Source organism: Muntiacus reevesi, chromosome 3, assembly GCF_963930625.1.
Source record: "Muntiacus reevesi chromosome 3, mMunRee1.1, whole genome shotgun sequence".
Taxonomy (NCBI): Eukaryota; Metazoa; Chordata; class Mammalia; order Artiodactyla; family Cervidae; genus Muntiacus; species Muntiacus reevesi.
This window is the reverse complement of record NC_089251.1, coordinates 112,391,299-112,410,054: the sequence shown is the minus strand read 5'-3', so window position 1 is coordinate 112,410,054 and position 18,756 is coordinate 112,391,299. Positions and strand designations below refer to the sequence as shown.

At 42.9% G+C, this 18,756-nt stretch overlaps 1 protein-coding gene across 3 annotated transcripts in view; it reads left to right on the top strand.

Moving 5' to 3' along the window:
- Positions 1-18,009, top strand: part of EYA3 (EYA transcriptional coactivator and phosphatase 3) — an 87,901-nt gene extending 69,892 nt beyond the window's left edge. For all 3 annotated transcript variants that reach the window (XM_065930185.1, XM_065930184.1, XM_065930183.1), the window contains 6 exons: positions 442-500; positions 2,823-2,983; positions 5,067-5,181; positions 6,134-6,255; positions 11,631-11,731; positions 14,325-18,009. In XM_065930185.1, the coding sequence (XP_065786257.1) occupies positions 442-500; positions 2,823-2,983; positions 5,067-5,181; positions 6,134-6,255; positions 11,631-11,731; positions 14,325-14,405 (639 nt within the window). In that variant the 3' untranslated portion in view covers positions 14,406-18,009. The remainder of the gene's footprint in view (positions 1-441; positions 501-2,822; positions 2,984-5,066; positions 5,182-6,133; positions 6,256-11,630; positions 11,732-14,324) is intronic.
- Positions 18,010-18,756: the final 747 nt, after the last annotated feature.

Below are 18,756 nucleotides of genomic sequence, written 5' to 3'. Positions count from 1 at the left end.
TTTTTGTCTGCAAAAACTTACTGAGTGCATGCTACGTAAGGGCCCTGGACTAGACTAGAGGGTTCTAAAGATGTAAGATGTGGTTGTGCCATAAGAGGCCTACACTGTGATAGAACTTGCAGTCTAATGTAGGACATAGGCACACCTGACACCATAAGGGAGCTTCTCCTTATACCCATGGGCTGTGGCAAAAGTGAACTGTTGAGATCAGAGCATAACTGAGGGTTAGTATGGTTAAGGAAGATTTCATGAAGACTGAGGAACGTAAATTAGGCCTTTAAAGAAGTTGGACAGCAATGGGGGTGAGATTGATCCCCCACACATGAGAAACCATAAGGTATTTCATCATCCTGCCATTGTTTGTGGTATTTTTACAATATGTCATGGTGATAATAGAACTGCTCTCTGGGATGAATAATGGGTGGTTTTGTCTTTTAACAGGAGTGTGACCAGGTGCATGTGGAAGATGTGGCTTCTGATGATAATGGCCAAGACTTGAGGTAATAAAAACAGTGGTATCTTAAATATCAGTACACCTATTAGGCACAAGACACTGACTAGGTTCAGAGGAAAACACAGATGATTAAGACATGGCCCTAAAAGAGCCCCCAGTCTGTTAGAGAAGATAGAAACAAAGACAGGTGATGATGGCATGCAGTGTGAGAAGTCACGTGACAGTAGAAAATGTGATGGGATATAGAGTAGAAAGTAATTCTAAAAAAAAAAAAAAAGGAAAGTAATTCTGATGGTTGTGGGGAGCCAGTGGTGCCAACACTGGAGTGACCTTCTCAACACAGTATAATTTGAGTATAATCTTGGAGATTGGGTAGCATGATGGAATGAGACAAAGGCATTTCGAAGTTAAAGATATACTAGTTTCTCCTTGGCCAGATTTTCAGTCAAGAAAAGTGTGCTTCCAGATTGGTTAGTCTTAGATACAGATAAGCATCAGGTAATTTCACCAAGGAAGTTGAATGGTGGGGGTCTGGTGGTGTCAAATGACCCTATGGAAGACAATCTTAAACATTAATATCATAGTGAATGCTAAACCAGGGAGGTCTCAGTGGCAAAATGCTTGCTCAGTCTCCTCCTGTCTCTCTTGGCTACGGTCTTCTAGCCCAGTAGTCTTAGCCAAGAATAATCCAAAAAATTTGTCTCTGTTATATTTAAAGACTTTTAGAAAAAAAAATTGTCACATCTTTTCATGTTAATTTGTTTTATTAATGTTTATCCCTTTCCATAGGCAAAAAGTTTTTCCATGTGTCTACCCTAAAATTGTTTCCTCTGTGAATTCTCAACTCTAGAGCAGATCTGGACACATGAGTTAGTAAGGACACAGCCCTGCGGTGCCGAGGAGGGGGAGAGGGTTCCCTTCAGGAGCAGCATCCGCCGTGCATGTTGTGTCTTGCACAGCTGTGGAGGGCACCATTCTTAAGAGGTTTTACTCACCTTAGGACAAAGCTTGGTCTGAAGCAGTTTACGATCCACTCTGAGCTCTAGTGCTCTTTTATTTCTCATATACATGTAGCTGGGCTTCCCTGGTGGCTCAGACGGTAAAGAATCTACCCGCAATGTGAGAGACCTTGGTTCAATCCCTGGTTGGGGAAGATCCCCTGGAGAAGGAAATGGTAACCCACTCCCGTATTCTTGCCTGGAGAATGCTATAGACAGAGGAGCCTGGTGGGCTACAGTCCATGGGGGTCACAAAGAGTCAGATAACGACTGAGCAACTAAGCCCAACACATACATACGGCTAACTAGTAATGGCCTATATTTTTATTGGCAACTTTTTCTTAAATATAGAATCTCACACTTGTGGAATTCTGTTCTGACTTTTGAACCAAGTTGTCCCTAATTCCGTCAGTCATTTTTAAATCTTGACTTAGGAAGTAGTCCTCCCTCCCAGCTGTTTAACTGTAACAGTTGTCTATTGCTATATAACAAATTACTCCAAAGCCTAGTAGCTTAAAGCAATTACCATTTATCATCTCATTGTTTCTGTAGGTCAGGAGCTTAAAAGTAACTTAGCTGGGTAGTTCTGAATTAGGGTCTTTGAGATTAAAATCAAGATAGCTGGAGCTAAAATCATCTGAAAGCTTGTGTGGAGCCAAGGACCTGCTTCCAACCTATCATGTGTGGCTGATAGCAGGAGGCCTCAGGCCTCACTGTGCCCCTTCAACACGGCAGCTTGAGTGTTCTCACGTGACTGCTGACACTTAGAGCAAGCCCTGTAAGAGAAGTCTGGTCTCTAAAGCCTGACACCATCACTCCCACCACATTGTGTTTGCATTCAAATACAGTCCATACTTGAAGGGAGCAGAGTTAGAAGAGAGGAGTAGTGGCCCATGAACTTAATAAATGAGTTAACAGATCTCTGAAGAAAAACATTCCCATTTTCTTACTGTTAGAACTTGGGGTTCATTCCTCCCATTATTTTTTCACGTTTCTCCTTTTTATGTAGTTGCAATCATATTGTGGGTATGTACAAAAAAATTTATATTCTGAAGGCTTTTTTTCACTGTAAGATATTGTGTATCATTACTGAAAGGATGGTCTGTCTGAAGCCAGCCTCTAGGGGATGCTGATGCTCGAATTGTTCTACCTCTCTTGCTCTCCCTCTCCATCCTTTCTTTGATAGAAGTAACAGGGGTGAGATGGCAGACCGATGGAGGATAGCCTCTGACATACAGAGATTAAGGAAGAAGAGTCTCACGGCTTTGATGTCAGATACCTATGGAATAGGACAGAGAATCTCAGGTGGCCTTCAGCCTAAAACTCTGTGCGGCATAGGTTTTCATTTTCATCACCCTCTTTCTCTGCAGCAACTACAGTTTCTCCACAGATGGTTTCAGCGGCTCTGGAGGCAGTGGCAGCCATGGTTCCTCTGTGGGTGTCCAGGGAGGTGTGGACTGGATGAGGAAATTGGCTTTCCGTTACCGAAAAGTGAGAGAAATCTATGATAAGCATAAAAGCAACGTGGGTGGTAAGTGTGGCATATAACCAGCTAATTTTCTCTTTTGTTCTGATTTCCCTGTTTTCCTTTCCAGGGTTTACCTTAGAGCTCCCGGATTATGAATTTGTGACACAGTGACATTTTAACTCTGTATTTAAACAACGGGGTCTGATTGAAACCCTGTGGGGAGGAACCTCTGCATTCCTCATGGACTCTTCTTAGCATAACTTCACCAAGTTCTCTTGTTCTTTTTAGACAGCTTTCCTTTTTAAAGGAAATGTGTTCCATAGATTATGTTTGATGGCATGTGTTTTTTCCAGACTCACAACTACTGTCAGTAATATTTAAGAGGTTCCCATATTTTTGGACAGATTTATCTAGCCATCAGGCCAAGTCAGGTAGAACTAGCGACCGGGTTTATAGTGGATGGAAAAACTAGGTCCAGCTTGATAGGCTGGCAGTATCCATGCCCTGTAACCTGAAGGACCTTGGCCGTTCTTTCTGCCCAGATACGTCTCACACGTCAGGTGCCATTGTGCCTGAAATTCATATATTTGGAATTAATTAGCCATAGATTGTTCAAATGAGAAGAGACATTAGACAGCTAATCTAAATCCTTCATTTTGGATTTGAGAAAACTGATAGTCCATCATGAGGATCACAAGGACAGGTCACATAGCAAGTTAGTGACCATACCACAGCTGGATCCTTAGTCCAGTGCACTTTACATTCATATAGACCTTTCTTCAGTGACGTGCCCTTGTGAGAAAATATTGAAAACTCTGACCCATCACCCTCAAATGCCTACATCGACACAGAACGTTGCGTGAAGTTTCAGGGATTCCATTGACCGCCTAGAAGTATCCTGCTGCGTCAAGAGAGGCCTCAGAGCCAGTACTTTTTATTTTGGCAATCAGGTCATTTTGTTTTTTCTCTCTCACAGATATTAGCCTTTCTTTTGTTAGTTTTCATATACAACTTATGTGTCTGGTCCATTTTCTGCCCAGTGAGTGTCTCGACCTGGTTTCCTGAAGAAAGTGCTTTATAACCCTCTTTGAGAATCCCTGGAGCCTATCCTGGGAAACATATTAAAAGTAATATCCACCTGTATCTTTTTTTTAAGTGAATTAACAAAAGTGCTACATCATAGTAGTTAAATCTATGATATAGGCATGCCTGTGTATGTCATACATGACATATAAATACTTGTTTGGTTTTTGTTTTATCAGAAAAGTTGAGAGTCATATAATTGTAGGCTTGCATTGTGAAACCATCAGTCTGAAAATAAATTATAAATTGTAATACTTGAAATGATTTCTGTTTTTATGGAGTACTGGTAGTAGAATTTCTTTACCTTCACTATAGAAAAATTAGAGCCAGATTTATTATTTGAATATTCTAATTCAAGTATCTGATAACATGCTCCCATCAGATGAACTCTTTTTTGTTTTGTGCTTAGTTATCTGATCTTAAGGCAGTGCTTCAGTCTCTCATCAGCTGGAGTTGTTTCAGAACTAAGGACAGTACAGATGATGTTCAGAACATGGTGATTCACCCTGAAATCTCAGGTTGGCGTGTTCTGAAGGGGGTGAAAGCACCGTCACCTTGGGAGCAGTGTATGGCAGTGGGGAGATTTCTGAGACCAAAAGACGCTAATTGCTCTGTATTCTTAGGCAGCCTCCTTTCCTACCTGAGGCGTTGTTTTCTCTAGAAAGAGACGGGAAATGCTGTGGGCTTTTCCATCTATAATTGTTCCCCTTTGTTTGATTCTTGATGTCACATCTATAGCGGTGCTACTCAAAGTATGATCCACCAGTCTGCAAATGATGTACTGGCTGGTTGATGAAAGAATGAGCTTGAGCCAGATCCTAATCACAGTGTTTCTCTCAGCTGATCTTGTTGTGGTTATGCCCCACCTAGCAAAAGACACTGGTGGAAAGAGTCAAAAAGGCTTGCTGAGTAGGCTACTGCAGGGCCTTATCAAGGAGAGAGATGTGTTATCTTAGTAGATATTTCAGTAACACACTTTTTCCAGATTGAATTGAGAAGTTGCTTTCTTGATGCCAGCATGGATCTTGTCAAATGATGAATGTGTCTTTTTTTATTCCCAAAGGGCTCCTCAGTCCCCAGAGAAAGGAAGCACTGCAGAGACTAAGAGCAGAAATTGAAGTTTTAACAGATTCCTGGTTAGGAACTGCCTTGAAGTCTTTACTTCTTATCCAGTCCAGGTATGGAAGTGCTTTTTCTAGGTCTCATCCTCTCAGAAAGATTCTTTCTCCCACCCTGGTCCAGGATAGGTCATTCCCAAAAACAGGCTGTGGGGAAGGGCGAGAGGAGTTCAGTGATGCAGGCAAGGATTCATAGTGGGAGGCAAGGCCATTTTACTCTAACAGCACACCTTAGAGTTTTGAACATCTTTTTCTTTTCTCTTACTTTTTGTTCACAAAATTATACTCAGTAACCCAGAATCTCCAGCACCGGAGGTGGGTGGGCCTGATAACATCGAAGAATACATGGAGGAGACTTCACAAATACCCTGAATACAGGAAGCTCCAAAGAAATGTAGCACAGCCTACTCAGGAAGGCAGGATTCAAAAGAAAAAGGGTACATTAAGCAGATTAAGGAGATTTGAGCCCAAAGCTTAGAATGGGAAATGAAAACATAGCCTTATTCGTCCCTCCTTCAAAGCTAGAATTCCAGACTTAGAGCCTTGTAAACAGAAACTGACACCCAGGAGTGAATGTCTGTGAAGGGAAGAGACTTGTGAAAATAGTGTATATTCTGAGCTGTGTGACGAGCAGAGGACTGACATCGTGTCTCGTGGAAGGGCTAAGTTGCACTGAGGTGACGTGCCCCTGCAGCTGAAAGCCTCATCGTGTTTTCTGGAGTGTGGTGTCGGTACCGTGGGTTCATGGAGTTTGCCAGCAGTGCGGTGAGCTAGAGTGGAAATGAGGGAGGATCAGGGTGCTGCTCTGTGTCCACCACAGAGTCTCTGCCCTTTACTTTGGAAAATAAGTAAACCTGAGACGGAGCAGGAACTGAACGCTGGCACTGAACTAATGTACCAGGAGCTTTGAGGTTAATATTTCACAGGTAGATCCTACAGAGAAGACTCGTTTGCGTTCTTGTTCCCAGGTTGGTTTGATTTCACTTTTTTATTGTCTTTCTCTCCCTTCCAGAAAGAATTGTGTGAATGTTCTGATCACTACAACCCAACTGGTTCCAGCTCTGGCCAAGGTTCTCCTATATGGGCTAGGAGAAATATTTCCTATTGAAAACATCTACAGTGCTACCAAAATTGGTACGGCTTCAGTTCTGTTTCTTGTGACTGCTGCTTAAGATGCTCTTATTATTTACCAGTCCTGCTGTTAGACACTTTATATATAGGTATATCTACAATCCACTCTCCATTCTTCTCCTGGCATTACTGATGAGGCAGTTCAGGCTGACTCAGAACTTCACAGCTTCACAGGATTCAAATCCAGGTCTGTCAGACTTAAAGTGTATCGTGCTCTTTTCTTTTCTATTTGAAAGAACATAATACCTAGTTTAGAAATCTACTTTTGCCTCATTTCAGATTTCTCCTTCATAGAGTGCTGCAGTATAGCATAATCAAAAACACTAGATTAAAAATCAAGGACTAAGCTATGTACTTTAAAATGATTAAATCCCTCACACCTGTTAGGATGGTTGCTATCAAAAAAACAAACAGAAAATAACAAGTGTTGGCAAGAATGTGGAAAATTTGGAACTCATGTGCACTTGTGGTGGGGTTGTAAAATGGTGCATCTGCTGTGGAAAACAGCATGGCTGTTGCACAGAAAAATTGAAAATAGAACTGTCAGGTGATCCAGCTGTCCCACTTCTGGGTATATAGCCAAAGAATCCAAAGTGGATCCCAAAGAAATATTTGCAAGCCTACATTCATAGCGGCATTATTCTCAAAAGCCATAAGGTGGAAGCAACCCCAAATATCCAACAAATGAATGGATAAATGAAAGGTGGTATATACATACAGTGGGATAGTAGCCAGTCTCAAAAGGGAAGGAAATCTTGTCACATGGGTACTACATGTATGAACCTTGAAGATATTATGCTAATAAGTTCAATCACAGAAAGATAAATACTGTATATTTCCACTTAAATATAAGGTTCCTAGAGTAGTTCAGTTCGTAGAAACAGAAAGGAGAATGGTGGTTAACAGAAGCTTGGGGAAAGGGGAAATAAGGAGTTGTTGCTTGGTGGGTATCGAATTTTAATTTTGTAAAATGAAAAGTTCTGGAGAACTGTTGCTCAACAATGTGAGTTACACTTATTATTACTGAAAAATACAATTTTAAATGGTTAGAGAAAAGGGGGACAAAAAAAAACCACAACTGAGGACCAAGTCCTAATTCCCCTGCTTATTAGCTCTTCAGGAAATTACTGTATCTCCTGAGCCTCAGTTTTCTCGTGTAAGATGAGAAACTACCCAGAGAGGTTTTGAAAATCAAATGAGACTGTGTATGAAAAGATATTCTTTATCCGCCGAAACTGTATTCAGTACTAAGTATGTGAAATAGTACTTGATAAGTGTGTGCTGAATTGATAAACTAATTGGCACCAGGTTTGTATAAAACCAACTTGTTCCGCTGAGAAGGCAGCAGACTGTGTCACTCTAATCGCATGTGCTGTACAAGGTCCGCTGACAACTGTCCCCTGCCCCCTCCAGACACTTGAGTCTGTATCTACTTTCCTGCTTCCCTGTCGCAGCAGAGGAGACAGCTCTAGTGTGAAGGTGAACTCTAGGTATCCACTAGATTAAAAGGGGTCAGGCATTGCCAGGGCACTCGGAATATAGCCGTGACAGAATCCTCTGTCCTCATGGGACTTACCCTCAGTCAGTGGTGCTAGAATAATTAGTTTTCTGTGTGTGTGGGGGGGGAGGCAGAATTGAATTTCTTCTTTATGCTGTTTGCAAAACTAAAATTCCAGGTGGATAAAAAATGTAACATGAAAAGCAAAACTTGAAATTTTGAAGAGAATATGTAAAAGTATCTGTATGACCTTGAGGTAGGGAGGGATTTCATTTAAGAGACCCCAAAAATAATGTTTTTTTAAAAAAACAACAGAAAAAACCAATCATTTGGTTGCATGAAACTTTTATATACAGTGAAAGATGACATAAAGTGACAAGCCAAGTCACAGACTGAGAGAAGGTATTTGTAATACATGCACTTGTTCATTAGTACAGAGCTCCTGCAAATCGATAAGCAACATAATATTAAAAAAAGTAGGCACAAACCTTGGAATGGCCAATTTGCAGAAAGGGAAACCCAAATTGTTAGTAAACGCATATGAGAAGTTTTTTGACCTCATCGATTAAGGATCTGCAAATTAAAATGTGATACATAGCCCATTTATTAGGTTGACAAAAACGACTTTGAGGGAATCAGACTACAACGACATACCGAATTCCGCCCACTGCCTGTTTTTTGTATAGTTTTATTGAAACAGAAGCCATGCCTGATCATTTCTGCAGCTGCTTTCACATGACAGCGGACTTGAATGGTTGCAACAGAGATCGTATGACCTGCAAAGCCTAAAATATGCCACCTCCTTCCCTTGAGTAATTCTCATTTGCAAAAGGAGGTACATTTAAGGACTTTCTTTTATGCATTCTTATTCATACTAAAAGATAATGAGAAACAGCAGGTAAACCTGTGAACAGAAAATAGACATGAAACAATGGAATACTATAAAGCACTTATAAGTAAGTGAACTAAAGCTATATATATATCCCTAAAAATTAGTATTAAAAAGTGTTGAACACAATAAAACCACATTGCAAATAGTATGTACAGTATGCAAAATTTACATAAAAGTAAAAAAAAAATATTCAAAACAATAACCATACATTGTTTATAGATATATAGACTCATGGGGAGAAAGGAGGAGGAAGAAAAGCATCAAGTAGGCATACATCAAAAATTTATTGGCAGGCAGATTCTTTCCCACTGATCCACCAGGGAAACCCTCATTCTTACATTTTTTTAATCTAAAGCAACTCTACAGTGTCAAGATTTGACACAGCTGGGTTGGTGGTAGATACACAGGCGTTTGTTTTTATTGTTCCTTTTGTGTGTGGTTGAATTATTCCATCTACCAGGGCCCTGACAGAGGAGACGGAGCTGAAACCTCCCTCAGATTTTGCTCCTCCTGCCCTGCTCTATTGTGCATTTTGTGAGAACTCTGCTCGTTCACTTAGTTTCCCACACCCGAAAGGCAGATTTCTGTGGTGCTTGATTCTGCGTCCAGGCGCCCAGAGGCTCATCAGACTAATGGACGTGACTTTATTCCTTCTGACAATAAGTGTGCTTATTTGGTGATTTTCTCATTTCGTCCAGAGCTCATTAGCTGAGCTCCAGTGGTACCTGGCACCATGGTAACCACAGTGAGAGGCTTGACGCTTTCCTTCACAGAGCTGTAAGATGAGAGTGGGCAGAGGAAATGTTTGTTCAGTTCCTCTGAAATTATTTCAGAATTGCAGTTCTCTGCATGGCCACTCTGTGATCTGGACATTAAAGAGAATTCCCAAGATCATTTCTGAAAATGTCAACAGTGTTTCTAATAGAGGAAACCCAGGAACTTAATCTTCTCCACAGTCCTGGGCGTCTTGCAGTTACAGCTTCTATTGCTTGACATTTGGTAAGCTCACCACTCATTGGTCTCATCCTCCCGAACAGGCAAGCTCATCTCTAGGATTGTTTTGAAAGTATAAAATTAAAGTGTATTTACCAACTATGTTGGAATTATTTTTTCAAATGGCTACTACTTTACTCTGAGCTGTTAATAACTCACTCTTAATACAACACTCTTAATCCTTTTAGGGGAGACATTCCTAATTGTATTTCTTCCTTGACCATTGCAGGCCAGGACAATGAAAACATCTCAGTGTCTCTGTCTTCTAAATATGAGACTTTCCCTTTGTTAGGTCTTAGGAGAAATGCCTAAAATCCTACTGATTTAGGGATCCTACTAAAAGTTTTTTCTCTGAATCATAAATTTGACTGTGGCTCTAGCAGATTAGGTGGTAAGGGCATAATGGTTAGAGTGGGATTAGATGCACAAATCTTTTAACACTTAATAAGAACATCTGTTAACTCATTATTGAATTATTTAATGTTTAAATTGGGGCTGAAGGTCTGGACTGTTGTCATCCCCTGAATCATTGTGAAATTAATATGTATTTACTCAGCAAACATGGTTTGAATGCTTGATGTCAGTGTAAGGCGTGACAATGGTGTTGTAAAGTGGGAGCGTTGAAAAGGACCTGAGTGCATCTAAACCAAGCCTTGCATTACGAGTGGGAGATTGAAGCCCCTTGTACTAAGGGTACACTGGAGTCTGGTCCAGGTTTGAGGTGCCCCCTGAGCTAGGCACGTCACAGACTTGCAGTTGGTCAGCTGTACCCCCCAGGACTTCTGAGTATGGGTGTGAGGTTCTTGTTACTTGCGTTGTAGTCATCTGAGATTTGTGTATTTCCTATAGTTGTATATTTTATTACAACAGTTTTCCAGCAGATGGCATTCAAGTGCCTTGAGGAAGAGGCACCTTTTTCTTATTCACACAGGAGCCCTGGTGTTAAGGCACTTGAATCTGACAAGAAGTAAGGACGAGAAGGTTAATGGAGCAGAATGAAAAAAGGAAGCCAAGTTAGGGCCTTGCTTAACTGAAGAATATGGCAGAAACAGAAATAAAGCATAAGAGATGGTGAAGGAAGAGCAAGAGAAATAATTTTATTTACTTGTGCAAATAGTGTCTTTGCCACAGCAGTGTCATGTGTGAGTTTTTAGATGTTGGTTCCAGGTGGGATTTGAACTCTGATTCATTACTGTGTTTCCAAGGGCTGTCGGCAGTGGTTTTAAATCACCCGTTTCCCCAGGTCGCTGAAAGCGGTACAGGATCTTAGTTATAGTTACACAGTATGAGGGAGGAAATTGCAGCTCTGACAGATATTGCTGCCATATTCATCGGTACTCTGGGACTCCTCCCCTCCTGAGAGACATAAGGCCCACGCCTAGAACTATTTCTCTTGGAAATGTAGAGTTAGAAGGAAATGCCTGTTTGTTCCAAATTACTCACCAGGAATCAGGAACTTCCTCATCTTTTTCTTTCACTTATAGTTTCCCCTCAAAAATCATCCTTTCTTCATGGCACAGTAACCAGAGCCTAGATTTAGAGGCAGAGGCTCAGAGTCTAGCTACTAGCTTGTTTGTAATCTGGGGCAAGTTTGGGTCTATTTCCATCTATTAAAATAGAGGATGGATCTCATCTCACCCAGATTATCTTAAATGGAGGAATTACTTGAAAGCTGCTCTGTACGCCATGAAGTCCAGGAGCTGTGGAAGAGGGAGGAAGTGTGTACAGCTCTCACACTGTGCCTATAGAAACCCCCACGCTAAGATCCTCTGGACTTCACCCTCGCTGCTAAAGTAAGAACCTAGAGAGCCAGTGCCTAAAAAGTCTGTGGTGTGAATGGAACGATTTCACATTCTTTGGGCAGAGGGCCTGCTGGATCTCTGGCTGCCACCCTGATTTTGCATAGGCAGGTGAACTGAGCAGCACCCCTTTTCTTTGACATTGAACAAAAGGAAGGAAGGAATGTCTTAAGAGGAAATGTCTTTTTCTTATTAGGTAAGGAGAGCTGCTTCGAGAGAATTGTGTCGAGGTTTGGAAAAAAAGTCACATACGTAGTGATTGGAGATGGACGAGATGAAGAAATTGCAGCCAAACAGGTAACCATGGCAAAAAGCATAGTCTGTATGTGAATACATTGAGCAATTAGAAGAATCATAAAACTCAGAAATTGTGGCAATCTGTTGTGTATTTACAGTGTTTTCCCTTCCTCTCCCATTTTTTCTTTCTTTTTTTAAAAATTTGTTTGGCTGCGCCAGGTCTTAGTTGCAGCATACAGGGTTTTTTAGTTGTGGCATGCAGACTCCTACTTGTGGCTTGTGGGATTTAGTTCCCCGACCAGGGATTGAACCCAGGCCCCTGCATTGGGAGCATGGAGTTTTAGCCACTGAACCACAGGGAAGTCCCCATTTTTCTTTTATCAGAAAAAGCTAAAAGGTCGTTTTTTCCCCCCATGCAGTTTTCCCTGTGAGTTATTAAATCCTCCCCTTCTCTCTCCTCCCTGCCATGCTAAAAATCTTAAAATCCTACAAGGAGCCCACATGATTAAACCTGATGTGGGCCTCATCTTCGTCATAGAGGGCAGCGCTTTCTCAAGAGGGTGAGACTCCACTACCAAAAAAACCGATCATTCAGACTTTTTAGGCTTCGGATTCTCAAAAAACCAGTGCAGTCAACTGGGAATTGTTTAGAGAAAGTCCTGCCTGCTCCTGAGCCCTGGAAAAATTATCCCGATGTTAACCTCCTTGCTAAGCAGTCCCAACTCCAGGTCATCCCTTTTTAATACAGGAAACAGCAGATGAAAAAGTCTTGGCTATGAAGACAAGTTCACGTCTCGTTGCATCTATTTATTAACTATGTGACTTTGGACAGTTTACTTACTCTCTTTGAGAGTCTTCATCTGCTAAATGGACCTACAGAAGTTCTTTTCCTCTCCACCTCAGTTTTCTTCCAGCAGTTTCTTAGACATGGAGACACTGGGTTGCCAGCTAGAACCATCTACCCTGGTTTTTTTCCATCTAGTTAACACACAAACTTTCAGCAGCTGTTAATGAACTATGAGTTCATAGTTATGACCTAAGTGGTGTTATGACCTAAGTATGTTTTCATTTGCCACTTTAGGTAGCAATTTGAGGACTTTCTTCAAGGTCTTCTTTTTTTTTTCATATGTTATCTCCAAAACTTTCATTTTAAAATGCTTGTTGCCCTCTGGAGAAGTCACTAGTGGATGTAGGTGCTGCTGCTTCTTGATCTGAAGAAGGGAGTGGGGGAGATAACAACTCAAGTATTATCAGACTTCATGTCTCCAAGTAGGTGCCATAGACTATAGCCACTGGAAAATGTCTTAGAGCTCCATCCAGGTCAGTCTCCTCCCTGTGAGGGATCTTTTCTACAGCCTCTTTGCCAGAAGACTTTCTGTCAAGTCCTTACTTGAGTATACCTAAGGATGAGGAAACTGCTTCTCAGGTATCCTGTTCCACTATGGAGTCATTCATGTTCTTAGAATGTTCCTCCTTCCATTGAACTTAACATTTCTCCTTTGCATCCTGGTGTTAATCTCGTACTGCTGAGCACAAGTCTTTTTCATCTTTTTTTTCTTCTTTTTGGCTGCCGTGGGTATTTTTGTTGAAGTGTGCAGGGGCTTCTCTCTAGTTGTGATACTCAGGCTTCTCTTAATTGCTGAGCCCAGGCTCCAGAGGGCGCAGGCTTCAGTAATTACAGCATTTGGGATCTTAGTTCCCTCACCAGGGATCGCATTGGAAGGTGGATTCTTAACCACTGGACACCAGGGAAGCCCTCCTCTTCTGTGTATTAAAGACCTTTTAAATATTATATGTGAGCAGCAGGCTTGAAAAAGCACTGAGCTCCATGCCAAAAGAACTGTGTTCTCCGACTTTCAACTTTCCAGGGAACTTGCAACCAGTCTGAACAAGATGATTAGTAAAGCTTATCTCCATCAGCTTTATAGAACGTTTTCCAGCACTCAAGTTTTTCAAAGCCTTTCTTTCAAATATGGCTTCCAGAGTGACACACGGTATTCTGGACACGACTGATCACCTGAGATAGTGGGATGATTATTTCCTAGATCTCTCTGTTCTGCGTCTTGGTCATGAGCAAGATTTGGGCCTGCAGCTCTGCACCTAATAGAAAATAGACTATTTGTTAAAAAAATTATATTAATACTGATTTCTTACGGGGGTCATCATATTTGATCCTGAGTATCCTACATAGTAGCTAGAACAAGTATATCTCAAAGCACAGAGTTACCACTGAAACCTAATCAAAATCTCTCACATATGTAAGTGTATACAAAGTCCCTATGTGCATGCTCAGTCACTCACTCATGTCCAACTCTTTGCAACCCATGGACTGCAGCCCACCAGACTCCTCTGTCCATGGAATTTTCCAGGTAAGTATACTGGAGTGGGTTGCCATTTCCTACTCCAGAGGATCTTCCCAACACAGGGATCAGACCTATGTCTCCTACACTGGCAGGTGGATTCTTGACCACTCTGCCATGTGGGGAGTACAAAGTCCCTATACATATTTGATCAATATAATGATCTTCAATGTGGGTAGCAGTAGAGAGGGTTCCAGGTACTTTGGGGAGAGGTCTGTGGAGGAAGGGGTGTGGATGAGTATGAGCTCCCAGAAGAAGTTGGGTTAACCAGTTACCCCTACTCCCTCTTCCAGCACAACATGCCCTTCTGGAGGATCACAAACCACGGAGACCTGGTGTCCCTCCACCAGGCTTTGGAGCTTGATTTTCTCTAAAAACTGGAATGAAGAGCCTTCCCCTTGAGCTCCTTTTCACTCCTTGAAGGGAGCTGGAGACCGGAACCAACTGGGAACTCTCTCTCTTTCTCCTTGGATTGCTGGCGAGAACACAATCAAAACCAACAGCTGCAAGAGATGAAGCTGATTTTTGCTATGCGTGAGCTGCAGCCCCGTGTTCATCCTCGCACAGGAGCGGGAGATAGTTGGATTGAGAGAACAATAGACTCACCGCAGCTACAGTGCTTTTAATTCTTCTGGTTTTTGTTTTATTTTGATTCAAAAAAAAAATGAAGAAAAGGAAATCCTTGGGGCAGAGTTGCACTCTGCATCCGTGACCAGATTGAGAACTGCTACTAACATGTGGTGATAGGATAAACGCAGCAGACTTTTACAGTAACATCTCTTGCAGTCTTTGTAATCTCCTTAGCTGTAGAACGTACCCCCAGTGAATGTATATGTTATTTTTATAGGTAAGGGTCTGGTCTCTCTGAAGCAGATTCCCCTCCCCCTTTCTTTTTCTAGCAAGAAAGGGGTGTATAAAGTTTCCTTGGAAAATCGTAACTGAGATATCTGAGATACCTCTCTGTGACAGTAGCACCTCCTCAGCTGCTCCAGTGGTCTGCTCTCGAGGGTGGGCTCCTTCTCACTCTTCCACTTCCTAGTTGGCTGAACTGTGGGGCCTGGGACGCTGATTAATTTTAGACTTTGCTGTTTCCCATCCTAGAAGCCTGAGTCCCCTTCCCAGTCCCTCTCCCTGTTTGACCAAACGGCACAACCCTAGAAACTCTTCTTAGTAAATTTTAAGCCTTCAGCTTGACTCTTAGTCAAAGCTAACAGGGGCTTACCTTCAAACTGGAGAGAAGACCTAAGGCTTCTTAGGAATTCCCACTTCTTTGGCCCTTGAAACAGGAAGATTCCACCTTTTCCTCCTGCAGAGAGGTGCCCTTCCCCAACAGAGGCCACCCCACCGCCCCTCCCCCTTCTTAGTCATCAGTGCCGGGCTCTTCCACCCTCTGCACCTCATGTCCACCCCCACACAGCTCTGGTCAGTCCCCAGGCTTTGGACCCAAGTAGCCAAATCAAGTCTGAGAAAAGGCTCATGACCACATTTTGGCCAAAACTACCAAGGGATTTGACTTCATGCTCTGAATCCTTTAAGCCCTATGAGTGGTGTTCTGGGCGTGTATTTACCCAGATCTCGGCCTGAAACTGAAGACGAGATGGCTGTGATCAAAGGCCAATTTTCCCATGAGATCCGCTTCCCACTTCTCAAGTCCCTTTCTAAAATGGGAAACTCGAAAGCCAGAAAGACTCACCTGATTTAAATGAGGTTGTAGATCCCCTATGCCATGCCTGAAGACTCAACCGTGGGCCAAATGCAGGAACATCTCCCAACCTGAACTCTGGGAAGTTGGGTGGGTGCCCAGGCAGGAGTCGCAACCTTCAGTCCGGCTATGTGTGTGGATGCCCCAGCCTCCACGAGCAGCCGGGGCACGTGCTCAGGCCGCATAAACTTCCTTAGAGCCAAGGAAGTTCAGCCTCTCCCGGGTTGCACGGAGAGAGGTGATTTTATAAGCACCTCAGAGAGATGCATTCTGGGTCCTGAGCAGGCGGCGTCCTTGACCAACCACAGCCATCACTGCTTACACGCAGAGGTTCAGCGTATCCACTTGGTGATGCTCCCAGCACAAAAGGGGCCAGATTCCCTCTAATGCCAGATCACTCAGAGAAAGGCTGGTGTACACATTCCTTCAGAACAGACTGAGAAAGTGTTTCATAACTCAGTTGCAGGGAAGAAGTGTTTGGAGAGGAGCTCAAATCAGTGCTCGTCACAGAGCTGCCTTTTCAGCCTGTTTCCTTTGGATGGGGGAGGATATATCGTCTGAGGTGGATCTTCTTGGTCCGAGTTCACCATAGTTGCCCAGATGCTGTTCTGTCTTGCTTGATAATTGATCTTAGCGTGCTCTAGGCTGCATGGTGGATCTTTACTTCCAGGCCCCTCCACGCCCACCCCATCCTGGCAGGAGAGCTGTCAACTTCCTGTCCTGCACATAGGCCACCTGGTTGGTGCTGCGCTTCAGGCTGGTGAGACTGCAGAGCGGTCCACACATCATGCACACAAGTACACACACTCACACACTCACACACTTTCCTCTCCTTGCCTGCTGGGAGCTCTTTATTCCTAGAGTATGACTTGGGACTCCTTTTTCGATGGCCTTTTCCCTCCTGCTCTGACTGCACAGCTTAGGTTTTTTTTTTTCAAGTTGCAAAAGCAACTTGAAGTTGGCTCAGAGAGGTGAGGACGCTCCCTGGGCAGTGCCGTCTTTGCTCTTTTCTGGTAGTTCAGAGGGCAGACAGAAAACGGGAGCTTCCTGGCTCCTCTTTGCCAAAATGAATCGTCCAGGGAATCCAGTGCCCTTCAGTGAGTCTGCTTTCCTCCTCCAGGGCACAGAGATCCGGAGGAGAACAAGCGGGCAGCACAGCAAACTCTTGGAGGCTGAGGTCCAAAGCATACTATGGGTCCTTTTCGTCAAGGGGGAAGCCCTCTTTACTAGAAAGAGTCTCCACCCACCCGATGAGTCCTTTTCCCACCTGGGCACTGGGGGTTCTATAAGATAGGTCTGCACGTTCCATGGTGAGAGCTGGGCCATCTCTAGTAAGGGATCTGGAATTGTCAGCCGTGTCCCGGGTCTAAGAGGTGGTTTTCCTTTCGAATGTAAAACTGATGTGCCTTAGCATCACCCAATCCGGTGCCCCTGGGGCAGCAGGTGGTGGCCAGGAGAGTGGATGCCTGCTCCAGATCTAGATGCCTAGTGGGGCTTCTATTTGGTTTGGGGTATTTCTGTCTTCTGCTCTGCAACTGGGGGGAGCAAAGCTAGTGTCCCAGGAGACTTCGTGCCACAGCTTGTTCGCAGTTTACACAGACTTGTTCGTGTTAAAGCTCCAAGCAGAATCTGATGGGCTAACTCTAGCTGCAGCATCTGGAGCTTCTGAATGTTGACTACCTTGAATGGGTGTCCGTGCCACTGAACCAACGAGGAGAAGGGGCTAAGAGGTGGAGCCACACACTCCCTCTTCCTAGGGGAGCGATGGTTGAAGCCATGGGGTGGTGAGCTTCAGGCCTTCCTCTCCTTGCTCCTGCAGAAGGGGGCATTAGGACCCCTCTTTAGCCAAGCTTCTATTTCTCACCACTAAATCAGTTTCCTTTTTCATTCAAAAGTTGAAACTCCCCAAATATTCAAGCTGTAGAAGCCAAATCGAAATTCTTAGATTTTGAAATATCTTAACCACGAGAGAACGTCTAATTCTGGCTCACCTCTGATCAGCAGGCCCTGTCCTTTCCTCTCCTGAGTCAGACAGCTCTAACACACAAGGTTACTTGGCTAGTTCCTAATGCACTGATGGGAGCCATCCCATTAAGGACGACTTCTACTCGAAACATGACCCTCTGGACTTCAGGTGCCTCATTTATCAGGTAAAGGCGTTGATTGGATATATTTATGTGACTGCGGGCATTTGTGGCTGTCGAGTCCTTGACCATAATGTTATATGTAATGGGAACTATCTTATAAACTTGAAAAAATAAAGTTTTTATTTTCTACATGGTTTGCTCCCGTGTCTTTTCTGAGTAGGATCAGCCCAGTTGCCTAGCTGAGTAGGCTCCCGAGTTGGGCTTCAAAAAAAATCTGCAAAGATGGCACCCTCTCAATAATTTCATCATTATTTTCACCAAAAAAAAAACCAAAACTAGCCATTCAATACAGATAAATGAGAAAATAAATATTTTAAAATAATTTTCAAGAGAAAGTTTCTCTCAATTGTTTCTAAAAATACTGCTTTTCAAAGTTTAGAACTGGAATGCCAAGAGATTTCATTTGCTGTCAAATGTGCTGAAATTTAATTACTAAGAAATCAATACCTTGCTGTGCTGAGCTTAAAATGCAAAAGCAATAAAGCTGACAGATTGATATCAAACTGTTTGATTGGCTTGTTTTCATGTTACATTAGCTACTTTTTCTCTTTTCATTTTTTTAGATTTGAGTCTGACTTTTCATTGGTCTGGAAAACTAGTCGTTTTGCCTTTTATTCCAAATAAGATTAGAATTGGATTCTAGCTTCCAAATACCATCTATGTCAGACTGTAAGATATATTTTTCCCCAAATAAATTCCCCCAGAGAAGAGGAGGTTGCCTCATATACTGGGGCATTACATCTTTTGCTGAGAAGGTGCATATTTGAGCCACATTGTGTAGTTGAAGCAAACTGGTTCATTGGTCAGAAGTACATCAGAGTATCAATTACCTTTTGAGCCCAAAGAGCAACACATCTCCTCCTCTTCCAAAAGGTA